We start from the raw sequence: 13,973 nt of genomic DNA on the forward strand, positions 1-13,973 counted from the left end.
AGAAGGGAGGTGAGCAGAAAGAATTCCTGGCTTTTGCTATTAGAGAAAAATCTATGTTAGAAACAGCTACTTTCTCATTGCTTTATGGGAGCAGCACCAAAGGCTCCATAGCAGAATCCAAGGGTGTTCTCCTGAGGTTTTTGTACTTCCAGTAATATGCCCCTTCAAAAATTTCTTCTGTCCTTTTAAAATGCTGAGGTAGTTGACTGGTGATTGAACAATTCTATCTGTTCTTACTTGATCAGCATGAACTACTATACTATACTATACTACTGGATTTCTCTCAGCTCCAGTTCTATGAAACCAGATCATCCCAAGTATCTTGAATAACTCAAGTTACTGATCTATGTCCTAGAAAGCCTTATTATAGTAACTAAAACAAACAAGTACACTAGGATAATTTAATGGTTTTGGAGGGAACAAAAGAAACTAAAGTCAGCTACTCTTATCTATCCTCTGTTAGTGTTTAGAGATGTTGACTTTACTGTATGGAGACCTCAAAAAAAAATCTGGGGTGGGAAAGGGAAATTCCTTCTCCTTGTCCCCTGCATATTTAAAAAAAAATAGTTGCCACATAAGTTACCTAGCTTTACCTAGTTAACCCCTCATATTCACTAAAGAAGTCCAAAACTTTTTTCTAATTGTATGAAATGGTAGCTAACATGCTTCATTTTCAGTGAGGAAGGGAAACTACTGCCAAAACCTCACTGCTGAGAGCAGCACTGCAAAGAGTAATGGTCAAGTATGACAGAGCAGGAACTCCCATGCTTTGTGGCTGAGATTCTCCTCACACTGAAGAATATCACGGTGTACGAACAAAAATGATCCACCCTACCAGAGGCGAACAGAGCTGCGCAGGGAGATGTTACAGAAAACACTTTAGACAACACTGTAGCTGCATTCCAGCTCCAGGGAATAGTAAAAAGCAGGTGTGATCTAATAAACCTTCACATAACAGCTGGAGATGCTTAAAACTGAAGAATGGCTTCAGCAGATTTTATTCTAATTTAGTTTTATAGCAGCTTTCTTCTACAGGTTCAGAGCTGTACAGTTTTTTTCCATGCAGTGAGGTTACCATAATGTTATTAATAGAAATGCAAGCAACATAAAATGATGATTATTTTCAAGGCTCAAAGTTTTAACAGTAGAAAAAAGTAATAATGCGGCAGGTTTTTCTATGTTAACAGTTTTTTACAATTTATACTCAAAAAATCTAGAAGCCATTAGGTAGATCCTTTATTCTAAATTAAGCTAGCAGTTTGAAAAGGCAATACAAACTGAATAAATAGCCAGAAATCGAATGATATCATTGCATTGAAATCACATGCTTCCTACAACAAGATATATATTCCTGAATGAAGTCACACATAATCACAGAATTTCAAATTTAACTGTAGGCCAGACTGTGTTCTTATTCCTAAGCTATTAACAAAGTTCACAAGGTGCAAAATTAGTTTATATGAAAATAACATCTTTCATTTACAATGGTAATATGCTCATACTTAGTCTAAAGTATCTGGAATCTTACTAGTCACTTTCATTCCATTTTTAGTCTGCTTTGATCTGTCAATGTTTCTATTTTTAAAAGCTTTCCATTTATACTTTCAGAAGTGTATTTTTGTATTTAGTTAATATACATACATATATATATTAAAATAGCTTAATTATTTGACTAAGTAAAATGCAGAATTGGTCTTCACATCATCATTCTGACCCCTTTAAGAAAAGCAACCATCTGTATTTATAATCCATATGAAGTCTTCTCCTAAAGTACTAAAAATATTCAATCCTCCTAAAATAGTCAAAGTAGCTAAGAGTCTTCCTGTGAATAAAAATTAAATGGTTTGTCATCACAGAGTTCACTGTAAGAAAGCATTTGCAAGTGTAAATGCATCTGCACAGCAAGATAACTATTTTGCTTTGGAATCCTTGAAATGAAAAAACAACCTAGAAAATGTCTTGCAGCCTTTATTTGACTAGAACTAACACCAAGAAGACTTTTTGATAATAATCACATTCACTAACAGTACCAGACCATTCATCTAATATGAACTCTTAAGCTAAAATATTAAGTAGAAGCTTGTTTAAATTGGGTAATTGTCATTTCTCAAAAAGACAACATTAAATACCATTATAGCTATTAAATGGTTTTGTCTTCAATAGACAAAGGCCTAGTACACCTGATCAAGAAAGCAATTTGCAGAAAAAATATTCTGCCCAGTTACAGTCATATTCCTTTGCAGCAGACATACTAAATATTTGGAAATAAAAAGATTCAAATAGATTGTAATATGGAAATGCATTTAAAAAGCTGCAGGAGAAGATGATGTACCAGCACTGCAATTTGTTAATACAAGAAAGAGTTTTCCCATGTTAAGGGCCCAGTAGTGACCAAGGAAATGTGAAAGAGCTGCTGACAGGCCAACAGTTCACCTTACATGTGACCAGAAAGTTCTGGAAAGCAGAATCACTGATAATGTTGCACTAAATACAGATTAAATGTTTGATACTGGTGTCTCCATTACAGAAACACTGGTGTATCAGAAGAAACACATTATCAAGTTTTTATCTCTTGGAGCTGCTGTTGGACCTGGAAGAGAATAGACAGAAATATAATTAACTGATAGTGTGACCATATGCAGGGGAAACACACACTCACCCAAAATAAGCCTTTTTTCTGAAAGACTACATACCATCTTAATGTCTGGCCTTCTGCTTTTTTTGTCATTCAGACACCGATCAGCAATTGAATACATTTTATGAATTGAAGGTACATCCCAGTCACTCATCTTTTCATCAACATAATCCTCAATAGTTGCTTCCTCATCCTCAATTTCATCTTTTATACTTAACTACAAGAGAATTTGAACCAACAAGCAGATAACATTGTAAGTATCTGAACAGAATGTGAGACTATAAATAAACTATAAATTTTTATTAATTTATTATTTTTATTCTATATAATTTTAATTACAACATCATAAAGCAAATTTCTTTAAGCCATTTCATACAGATTTAACTGTCTCCCACTTCAAGGCTCAGTTTTCTAGTATTGTTTCTTTTGTAAGAGAAGAGGCACAATCAACTAAGTATCCTAATAACCCACAAATATCCAAGCTTAAGCTGGTATAATTTTTTTAATCACTTTTATAAAGCTTCTTCCTGTAAATGAATGTCTGTCTGTAAACTAATCTTCTGTCTCCAGTCTCAGTGACTGCAGTATCTGCTGGAAACTTCTAGTCAGAAATCAAATTTTAAATCTGACTGGTTTAGTCCAAAAGTCCTCAGCTCCAACACACTTGAAGTGGGTTATATGTAATCACACATACTGTTTGAGGAAGCATAAATGAGTAAATAAGAGGCAATGAGTAGAGGCAGATCCTCTGCCTTCCTCTATGGGTCAGTCTGAAATTGCTGACCAACAATTGATTGTCTCAGAATCTCTTAACTGACTATGATTTCATATAAAGTGATCCTGGAGCAGTGGGAGGGAAGGAGAAAACATGAAGAATATACCAGCAACTGTGGCTCCCGGTTTTCATCCACTGGAGGAAGACCCGTTATTATTTCTAGTAAGACCTAGGAGGAAAAAAAAATCAGAAGATAAAATAAAGCACAGAATAACCTTTAGCATATATATAATTTGCAAAAAAGAGCATAAACCTCCAGGCTGTCAACAAATACCCTCAGGATTTGTGTTTGTCCAAAGATTTCCTATACAATTCATTGGTTTTGTTCCTATCTTTATTTTCATTAACTGTTAATAGCAGTGTGGCTTACAAATTCAACACAAGTTATTCTCAGCCTGCATGGTGCTCCTTCCCAGCAAGACTGAAGGATTTCCAAACTATTCAGACATAGTGTTGGGCCCACCTTCCCATGAAACGAAATGCTGGGAAGGAAGTGGTCAGTAGTGGGTAGGGTGTTGGATCTATCCAGAACAAATTAAATTTTCTTCCAAATATTAAGCTCATGTCTTTTTGTACTCAGCTCTAAGGCAAATTCAACATGGACATTGTATTTTTGGTGTTGAATATAGTAAGACACAATAATTTTGGAACATTTTCTTAAATTTTCTTTTTCAGCCTGAGTTACGCTTTTGTGCAACACCATGAAAGGAAAAACCATGTTCCACACTACTTCAAACCACATTTAGCTAGAACCTGGAATATTATTTTACTCTGGTCTTTCACATAGCAAATCAACATATTCAAATGATTTTAACAGAAAGTTTAGAAACACTATCTTAAGAAAATATCTATTGGGAAAAAGAAAAATTATAGACCAGAGTAATCATTTCATTTCAGATACTCTTGATTTTGTGTGCTTTTATTATTTACAACAGAAGTCATATACTGCTTCCCACATTCTACTTACTACTCCAAAACTGAAGATATCAGATTTAGGTGTTATCTCTCCTCGCAGAGCTTCAGGGGCCATATAGGCTGCTGTTCCAACAATTCTTTCAGTCATGATTGTCTGTGTGAATGTTACAGATGCTCTTGCAAGGCCAAAGTCAGAAATTTTGGGCACATATGTATCAGTTAATAAGATATTTGCACTGGTGGAGAGGGGAGGTATGGGAAGAAACAAAAAAGAAAAGAGAATTTTCCAAACAGTACAGTAAATAGGTTTTATGACAGACTAATAATTCTTTAGTAATTAAATGTAAACTGCTATTTTGACTATCTTGAAAGCTAAGATATTTACACATTATTCATAAAACAAGTTATGTAAATTTAGTTTTGCTGGAAATTGTTCAATTTCAAAATTCATTCTTCTAAATAAATGAAGAACTGACTGCAAGATCCGTCTATGTTTTTTCTTGTGTGTGCATGCATCAAAAAAAAAAAAAAGGCAAAACAACAAAACACAAGGAGAAAAAAAACTAGATGCTCCCCCTACCCCCAGAAAACCTTAGAAATACAAAACTTTCTTTTAACAGACAAATTATGTTACATTTATGGTTTGGCTTTAAGAGAGACAATAGAGAATAATTAGCTCTGATCAACTTCTCCTGGATCACAGTTTAATTCTTTCAGTCTCAATCTCTGCTCAGAACTAACAAAAGCAGTTTTTTTATAACTATTATCTAATACCAAATGAATAATACTCTTATTCTTGTCTTGAAAGAAAACCAGAAAACTTATTACTTCTAGAATATTCTATGTGCCATGTTTTCACTTGACCTCTAGCTTTTCCTTTCCTTAAAAAAAGGCAACCCTGACAAATGAGGCTCATCTCAAAGTCCTCAATGCTTTCATAAAATACTCAGTGGGATGAATTACAGCAGAAATCTACTGAGTTTTAAACTTGTACCACTTAAAACCATTTTAAAATAGCTTAATTTAATACTTATGAAATCCTCACTTTCTGATCCCTTTAATGGAACTGTAAGAAATCCACAATGCCTGATATAACATATAACACTTCCTGTAAAGTTACACTGCTAACTTCCCCTTCTTGTTCACCCAACCTGAACAAAATTAACACAGCTGTAAGTTACAATGGATCACTTGATGTTAGAGCTGCTGTAAATAATGACCACTACAAAAGGCTAGACACTTGTCAAGGCATCATCCACCAAGAGAACAAGATCACAACTTCATAAATCTCAGCTTCTTATCAACTTGAATCCAGTCCAAAGAGTGGTCATTTTTTTGGGTACACCACAAAAAGCACAATAAATGCACGTTTTACTGCAACTTTTGAGCTTCAAAAGAGAACGGAACTATTTCCTGGGCATAACCAATCAAAAAAACTATGAACAACTGTATGAATACCCATTAAATCTTGTCCCCTCTAGCCTAGAGAAGCTGTTCTAATGCCTGTGTGTTTATGAATGGTCTACATATCACAGCAAAATGAAGACTGAAGTAATCTTAGATGTCTCTTCATCTAAATGTTATCTGGGAGTGGCAGCACTATTAATAGTACCAATCAAATGTATTGAACTACTCACACAAGTTGCAAAATGTTATTCAAACAAAAAAACCCCAAACCCAATTCTCCAATATGATCAACTCACAGCAGTTAGAAGGGCAGAGGCAGCGTAAGGTAAAAAAGTGCATCCCTTGCAGTCATTACACTTCTCCAGAGGCTTAAGCAGGGAAGAAAGAAGAAACAAAGTGTCAAAGCAGCAAGCACATACATGAGACAGCTGAAGCAAATGCTTGTTCCCCCCAAGCTGAAAGGTCACAAAACTGAATTTGCCTGTATTTAGCAGAGTTGCCAGAAGCCAGAAAGCTACTGAAACATTCATCTGTAACACGCAGTCAGTTGTTCCTTCCTAGCCATCATAAAGAGTAAGGCATCTGGGGCTTCTCTTCAAAGATTTGGGCCTCTTTTTTAAGAAAACCAACATAGTAAACTGTAGCAGCAACAAAACAACAACAAAAATACCAGAAAAAGCCAACCAAACTCTACAACAAAACCCCTACCTATTCTGAGTTCTGATATCCATAGGCAAAAACTCTGGTAAAACAAACAATGACCATTCATTATCATTGAAGAACCCTGAACTTCATGAACCTGACTGAAGTAATATTACTGTATTCATAAAAAATAGGGGTAAATCAAAGGAGACACTCTGAAGATGTGTTCTACGAAAAGAAAAAAAAAAAAAAAAATGATGTGTTTTTACCTGAAAAAATTCCCTATTTAAAAATTAATTTTTTTCAACAGTAGCTTCACTAGAAGCAGTTAAAGAACAGAACTTTGTGTGTTCTCATGGCACTCAAATAACTATTTGAAAGTAACAGATTCAATTTAAAATACAAATTACAATTTACATTATAAACACAATTTACATTATAACACAATTACAATGCAAAACCTCATGGCTGGAAAGCTGTCCAGCAGCTAAGGGAGCAGGCAGAAAAGGAGCCTGAGGGAAGACCTTATTGCACCATACAATTAACTGTCTGAAAGGAGGTTGGAGCCAGGTGGGGGTCAGTCTCCTTTCCCAAGCAGCAAGCAATAGCACAAGAGGAAATGGCCTCAATTTGTGCCACAGGAGGTTTAAATTAGCTGTAAGGAAAAATTAGTTCACCAAGTGAAGCAGTGAAAGAGGCTGCCCAGGAGAGTGGTGGAGTCACCAGCCCTGGAGATATTCAAAAGACATCTAGATGCAGGCACCTGGGGACATGGTTTGGCAGTGGACATGGCAGTGCTGGGTTAACAGTTGGACTTGATAATCTTAAAGGTATTTTCCACCCTAAGCAATTCTATGCTTCTAGCCCCATAATTATCTTTAGAAATCTGTACTAGTCATGTCCTTGTGGCACAGACAACATTGTGGAGATGGATGTCACTTGCAGAAGATTGTGCCCTTGACTGAAGTAATGCTTTTTGCAGTTTGTTCTCTCTAAAATTACTTCAACAGGGGAAAGATGAAAAAGAAAAAGGAAAATGTGAAAATGCAGCCAGCAATAGTCTGCAGGTTTTACCTTTTAATATCTCTGTGAATGTGATTATTTTCATGCAAAAAGTTGATGCCATTTGCTGTACCTTGAACAATTTTACACCTCATATTCCAAGGAATTGGTGGAGTTTCATCCTTGATTAAGAAGAGAGAAAGGCAAGTAAAAATCTGAAAATATATATATACACTCACGTAAACCAAAACAAACATACAAAACCCCCACAACCCAAAAGCAACTTCTTGCTATATTTTGTTGTTTTCAAGTAGACGATTAAAAACACTACCAGCATACATTTCTTAATTGACTTGGGCAGAAACACGTGCCTTTGTCACATTACATTTTTTTCCTGCATTTTGCCTTAGATTAAGTTGTCAGTTGCAAAAAATGTTCTTGGTTAATGCTTGATTCTGACTCTCCAAGGCCAGCTGCTCTGCAAAGACCTATCTGTATCTACTGCAACTCCCACTTTGTACTGGCACTGATACCAGAGCCTTCAACCCAAAGCAAATAATTCAAATCAATCCACTGTTTTTTACTAACAACAAGAAGCCAATCTACCAGGATTTTTGGATTTTTTGAGAGTAAAGCTTTATTCATGCTACTAATTAAACCTCATAAGTAAGGACATCTACATTTAAAAACCAGTAATCAAAAATGTTGTCAGTGGGCAAGGGAAGTGGATTACAGTATCTGCCCATTCTACCACCTCCCTTGCCTGCTCAACATCCAGACACAAAGATGACACAAGCAAGAGTCCATGCATCAAACATATCCAGTGAAGTCACAAAATTAAATTATCAGCAAGTACAGATGTTCAAGTAAATATATTATTCACCTCTCTGATCTTATTAGAAAAAGATTCTTTCTAGTTTATAGATTCTGATTTAGAGTCCTTGATTTATGACATAAATTTGTCCTCCTGTAAAGGAAGAGACCTTTATTTCTCCTTTAGCTTTCAATTATCCCCAGTCTTTAAAGCTGCCCTGATGATAACAGCTAGATACACTGATGACTGATGACCATTTTCATATACATCCTTGTTAAGCACTGCTCATTTCTACAGATAAACTTCCACTGTCCTTAGGTAAGACTTAGTCTCTCTTCTGCACTGATTCAATTAAAAAAAAAATTGCACCTGTAGCAGTGTATGCAAGCAAATAAATGTAAACTGACACAGCATTGCTAACAGGACTAGTTCTTTCCTCAAGCACTGCTATTCATTCTCATCATAGCACCACTTTTTTCCCCACTGGAGCAGAAGTATTTGTGCAGCCCTACAAAAGAAATGTCTCCAGATGAAAATTAAATATTTTTTCATCCAAGTATTATTTTATCAGCCTGATCAGTTCCCTAATGCAAATCTTTCTCCAACTAACAGATGCTTGAACCAGTACAACCAGATTATCAGTGCAGAAAAAAAAGCAAGCCCAAGATGTTAGGTCTGAGGATATGAGTGGTTGAAGTAGCACCAATGTAAAATGTTCACCAGATTACAACCTCAGAAGCTGCAATTGCTTAGTATTAAGCAGATTTTTTGAACTCCTTCAACAAATTAACACAGACACTAATCTACTACCTTAAGTCTGGCTTACTATTGGACTGTGTGTCCTTGATAAACAGAGTTGCCTCACCAAACCAAAGCAACTTGTTATTTACTTAAGGCCAAGGCTAGAACATACACCATTTGATTAAATCATAAGAATTTATACAAAATAATAGTTTTTTAAATTGAAATTTACATTTACTTATGTACTTCAGAAAGAGATAAGCAGACTATGAGCACTGTATTATAACCACTATCACAAGGACAATGAACAAGGTCAGTTTCACAGAATCTCAGGAACCAGCAGAGAACATACCAACATAAGAACTGGGAACAAGACTGCAGCACCCTCTGCACTGCCTCACACAGGCACAGTCAGTGCAAGCTTCTGTGATGCTTCAGATACCAGTACATGACATTGCACTGACAGCCTGATTTGACTTTAATCTATCTAAAATGTTTCTGTAAAATCTTATTGGAAGAATCTTGTTATTAGAACACAAGAAGAAAGTAGTAAAACATGATTTGGCCATCACAGTTCAGTTCCATTTGAAAGACATTCCACAGATTCCTGTACTTCAGCAAAGTAAGGCAATTGGAAGCTAGAAAAGATTTCACTTACCAGACAAGCAAGTCTGTCAAGCAATGAACCGTTGGGCATGTATTCATACACCAGACATGGCTGAGCACCATCACTTGAGAAACCAAGTAATTCTACTAAATTTTCATGCTGACACCTATGGCAAAAAAAAATATCTGTTCACATGTGCTCTGAAAGACTCAACATCTGAGGAAAAGACAAGGCAGAGGGAACTTGATTCCCAATGACTTGTTTCACCTCTACTGCACAAAGCCAGGTTTGTGTGGTGATGTTTTAAAACAAACAAAATGTGATTGTGCTGTATAAGAAGCATTTTCAATTAACATTTTCAGCAAATTATGTTAGAAAGACAAAAATTGTATAATGATGTACTCACTTTGCCATTATGTTTATTTCTTGCTCAAACTGCTGTTTTAAGTCCTGAACACTAACATCGACCATCTATAAAAACAAGTATTTGACATTAACATCTTTGGTTCATAATAAAATGCACAGCTGCTCATTAACAAAAAAAGAATTGTATGATTTCTTAGTTAACTTTTCACAATACACCTTCTACTAAGTTCAAAAATAAGTATTGGAATGTCACTTTAAATTCCTTGGAACACTGTATAACTGGATAAATGGATCCAGTTTCAGCAATCAACAACTTATTCCATTCATTGCAGTTACACCCCAATAGTATTTAATTACAAATTCAATATTCACACAAAACAATGGTTATGAAGACTAAAATTCTGTGACAATTTAGCTTGTGAATCTCAGCATTGTAATCTGAAATGGAAACCTCCTTAGGACCCCTTCTCTTCTGACACTTCTTAAGGGTGAGGGGAAAACAACTGGGGAAACACTCTGCTCTTCCCAACAACTTGCTTAGCCCCTCAAAGGAGAGCTACAGAGAAGGCAAGAATTAGCTCCTGTGACTGTGCTGACTTGCAACACTGATGGGACCAAGGATAAGTTTCTTAAGCCAACTAATGCGTAGGACAGTGACAACTTTTGGAAATCTATCATTCAATGCTTTTCACAATAAACAAGATAAACAAGTCCATTTGATAAAGTACACAGTCATTAAAATGAAAAATCCCCAGGACAACTCACAGCAATGAGCTTCTTGACAGCCACGTTTTTGCCATTGATGTAGCCTTTGAACACAATACCAAAGCCACCTTCTCCCAGTTTATTACCTCCAGCTGATTCTGGTCGCACATCAAAATTATTTGTAATGCTTTCCAAGTCATGAAATAAAAAATTCTGGAAAGCTGAAAGACATTGACATTTAGCATAAAACTATGTTTTCACTTAAGGAACAAGGTTTTCTGTTTCAGTTCTCTTAAAACAAAAACTTGCTACTGCACAAAACCTGACACAGTGGAGCCCTACTTCCAGCTCTGTGATGAAGATACCAGAAACACAAAAGGAAGACAGATAAACACATACAATTCCCTATGCATCATTTTCTTCACAACTAACACTGTAGCACACATCTGATTGCATTTTTGATTCACACTTGCAATACAGGTAGCAGAAATTAAATGTGTAGCAGATCACAGAGAGAGCAACAGTGCCTTAGATACAAAAAATACACCAAGGTTACATCATGTTCCTGGCAGCAACCCAAAAGTGAACCTTTAGGAAACAACAGACCAACCACACACTTTCCTAAAATGCCTTCTTCAGTCATCTTTTCTGCAGCATTCTTAGTAATTTCTGACATACAAAATCTAGTTTCAAAGCATGAGATGCTGAACAGTCTATAAAATAAGTATTGGAAAAGCACAACAGGATTATGTGTGGCAAAAAAGAAATTGCAATTTAATCAACAGTTAAGTTTTTCACTCAAAGGAGGTGATTTATTGGCAAGATGCTGTTTCCCACAGATGCACCATGACAGGAATAGAGTCATCATTCTTATGAACTGCTATGATTTATTTCACATGGGGTGAAGGACAGATCAGCAAAAAAACAGCACTGAATTCTACCAAAGTAAATGTCTACCTGTGTTACTGGACTGTGAGCTGCTGTTTTCTTCACTTGAGTAGGAAGAATCTGAATGCTGCTTCTCAGTACTCTGAACTAAAGCAGGCTTTACAGATGCCACCTTTTTTTCTTGTACAGGTAGTTGTTTCTCATGTATAGGCAAGGTTTCCTGTGAAGAAAGAGGTAATGTAACTTCCTGTGGCATCCTTACAGCTTCTGAAAAGGGAATTTAGAAAAAGCGTTAACTACATTAGGAACCAGAGAAAAACTAAGTAATGTTAATGCCAATATTTTTCAAAATTAGGAGGCACATAAATATCACCAGGTTATATTGTGCCACTATGTGTCAACTCCAGCACTCTTATTGAAACTTTAAATTCATACTTTAACTGTTATTACAAATAACAGAAAGTGGAAAATATATTCATTTTTGGTTATTCTAACCTAATCTTTTCTGATTTTCAAGTTAGCATGAAGCTCTTTAGCATCTTAGAAAACTGAGAACACAATACAAAATGTACAAGAATAACAGTTACCTGGAAGCAAAAGGCTTGCTGGTGCTAGGAACTGATTCCTGATCAGCAGATCCACAAGATCAGCAACTGTACAGTTTGTGGTTCCCCAGTCATAAAGCAATTCACACGTGGGGCTCTTTCCCATGTGTACAAATGCCTCAAATTTCCTTAAAAGATAAATATTAAGACCAGTATTAAAAAAAAAGACAAAATTACCTCAAGAAGCATAAACTGAAAGAGATTAAAGGTAAATGACAAAAATAATCCACATTGAAAAAAAAAAATCTGAATGCGCTGCAAAAACCCCAGTTTTCTGAAGACACAGCCAAAAAAACGAAACACATTTAAAATCGGGGTAAAAGCATGCAAAATATGGGAAAAACTATAGGAAATACACATATACATGGCTTCAGCTGTCTAGGATCCATAATATATTGGCATCTTGGACTAACAGAGAAGAGAATGTCAGCCAGAGACAGAGAGCTAATAAGACCCAGATCAAATGGCAAAAATAATTGTTTTGCATCCCTTTAGCATTCACACTCCACCTTGAATATTTTGAGATGGGCATTAAGAAGCAAATGAGATTGCTTCAGCATTCTGACTGATTTAGTATTATTACTGAAAGAAAAACAAAGATTTAACACTACCACTACTAGAAGAGACTGGAAACCCAAATTATATATACAGCATGTAAAAATCTCAGTCTTTGAAACAGCTTCAACAAAGATTCAACAAGCCCTTCAAGCAATGAGGTGCTCATAAAATATTGCAAGCATTACTCCTCAAGTAAACTTGTTAGTTTTAGGCCTCGGGCTCCCCACGTTTATTGGGCATTTTCTTGGAAGCAGTGAATTAGGAGTTACAGTGCAGCTGTCTCTTGGGCACCACAACATCAATGCCTACTAGTCTTTAGGGTACAGAAAGTTATGCAGCCCGTCCTGTATTGCTAAAAATACCCGTGTCTGGAGTTCTAATTATTTCTAATTTCTTTAGTCAATTTTCTGAGGCTTGCTTAAAACCGAGCTGCAGTACAATTAGGAGTAATTACCTTGCGCTCCCTAAGGAAATAGGACTGTAAGACGCAAGTGCCCACCAGCACACGAGGTGCAGCAAGTTATAGTAATGGGCTGGCAAGCGGGACTAACGAGGTACTTGTGGTGAACGGGTAATGCACGAGTTTACGTTACGGGACTTTGATGTAGGACCTTATGTGCACTTGGCTGTATCTGCTTTCACCGGACGGGTTGGTTATATCCACCGCAAGTTTCTTCCACCCTTCCTGCGGGTCGATGAGCTCCGCCAGCCGCCGGACGAGCCCGTAGCTCAGGCAGCGGACGTACGTGGAATCCGTCACGGGCTCGCCCATCCTCCGGTCCTGCTGGGACACAGGGTTACCCGTGCGGTTCGCCGGGAAGCGCCCGCCCCCGGCCCCCGCCCACCATTCCCGGCTGCGAGCGCCCCCTGCACCCCGCAGCCCCTCACGCCTCACCGTCGATGGCCGCCCGCGATCCCCCGGGCCCCGCTGCCCACCGGCCGGTACCGCCGCTTCCCCTCCGCCTGCACAGCTTCCCCTTTAAGGGGGCGGGGCCCAGCCCCCGGCGCCACTGACGTCACCGGCGCGGTGAGTACACAGCGGAAGCGCTCGCCTACCTGGTCCTCCCATAGGCCGCCGAAGGGGGCCCCGCCTCCGGCACAACCCATGTCTGGCGGCTAGGAGGGGGGCTCGTTGTGTTTCCCCCCGGCCCTGGGGAACTTGGTAACGTCCTCGGGCCCCGTTGATTGGAGGAGGGTGAGGAGGAGAAGGCCGTGGCGCCCCCTGGTGGCGGCTTCCGGGGGCGCGCGGCGCTCCCGGCTCTCTGTGTCTGTCCGTGCCTCGCTCCCTGTCCCTGCGTCCCTGCATCCGTCCT

General features: G+C 37.8%; 1 protein-coding gene across 2 annotated transcripts; it reads right to left on the reverse strand.

Annotated features, from left to right (window-relative positions):
- Window positions 1–963: 963 nt before the first annotated feature.
- On the reverse strand, window positions 964–13,914 carry IRAK4 (interleukin 1 receptor associated kinase 4). Of its 2 annotated transcripts, none has more exons than XM_077178892.1 (12): window positions 13,717–13,914; window positions 13,272–13,441; window positions 12,085–12,230; window positions 11,567–11,764; window positions 10,670–10,830; window positions 9,945–10,009; window positions 9,590–9,704; window positions 7,449–7,558; window positions 4,378–4,561; window positions 3,517–3,579; window positions 2,694–2,852; window positions 964–2,590 (listed from the first exon to the last, which is right to left on the reverse strand). In XM_077178892.1, the coding sequence occupies exons 1-12, from the start codon at window positions 13,765–13,767 to the stop codon at window positions 2,558–2,560; spliced, it is 1,455 nt and encodes a 484-aa protein (XP_077035007.1). In that variant the 5' UTR covers window positions 13,768–13,914; the 3' UTR covers window positions 964–2,557. The 2 variants fall into 2 exon arrangements, with proteins under 2 accessions (XP_077035007.1, XP_077035008.1); XM_077178893.1 differs by lacking the exon at window positions 13,717–13,914 and adding an exon at window positions 13,556–13,686 and having other exon boundaries at window positions 13,115–13,441.
- Window positions 13,915–13,973: the final 59 nt, after the last annotated feature.

Source organism: Agelaius phoeniceus, chromosome 5 (genome assembly GCF_051311805.1).
Source record: "Agelaius phoeniceus isolate bAgePho1 chromosome 5, bAgePho1.hap1, whole genome shotgun sequence".
NCBI classification, from domain to species: Eukaryota; Metazoa; Chordata; class Aves; order Passeriformes; family Icteridae; genus Agelaius; species Agelaius phoeniceus.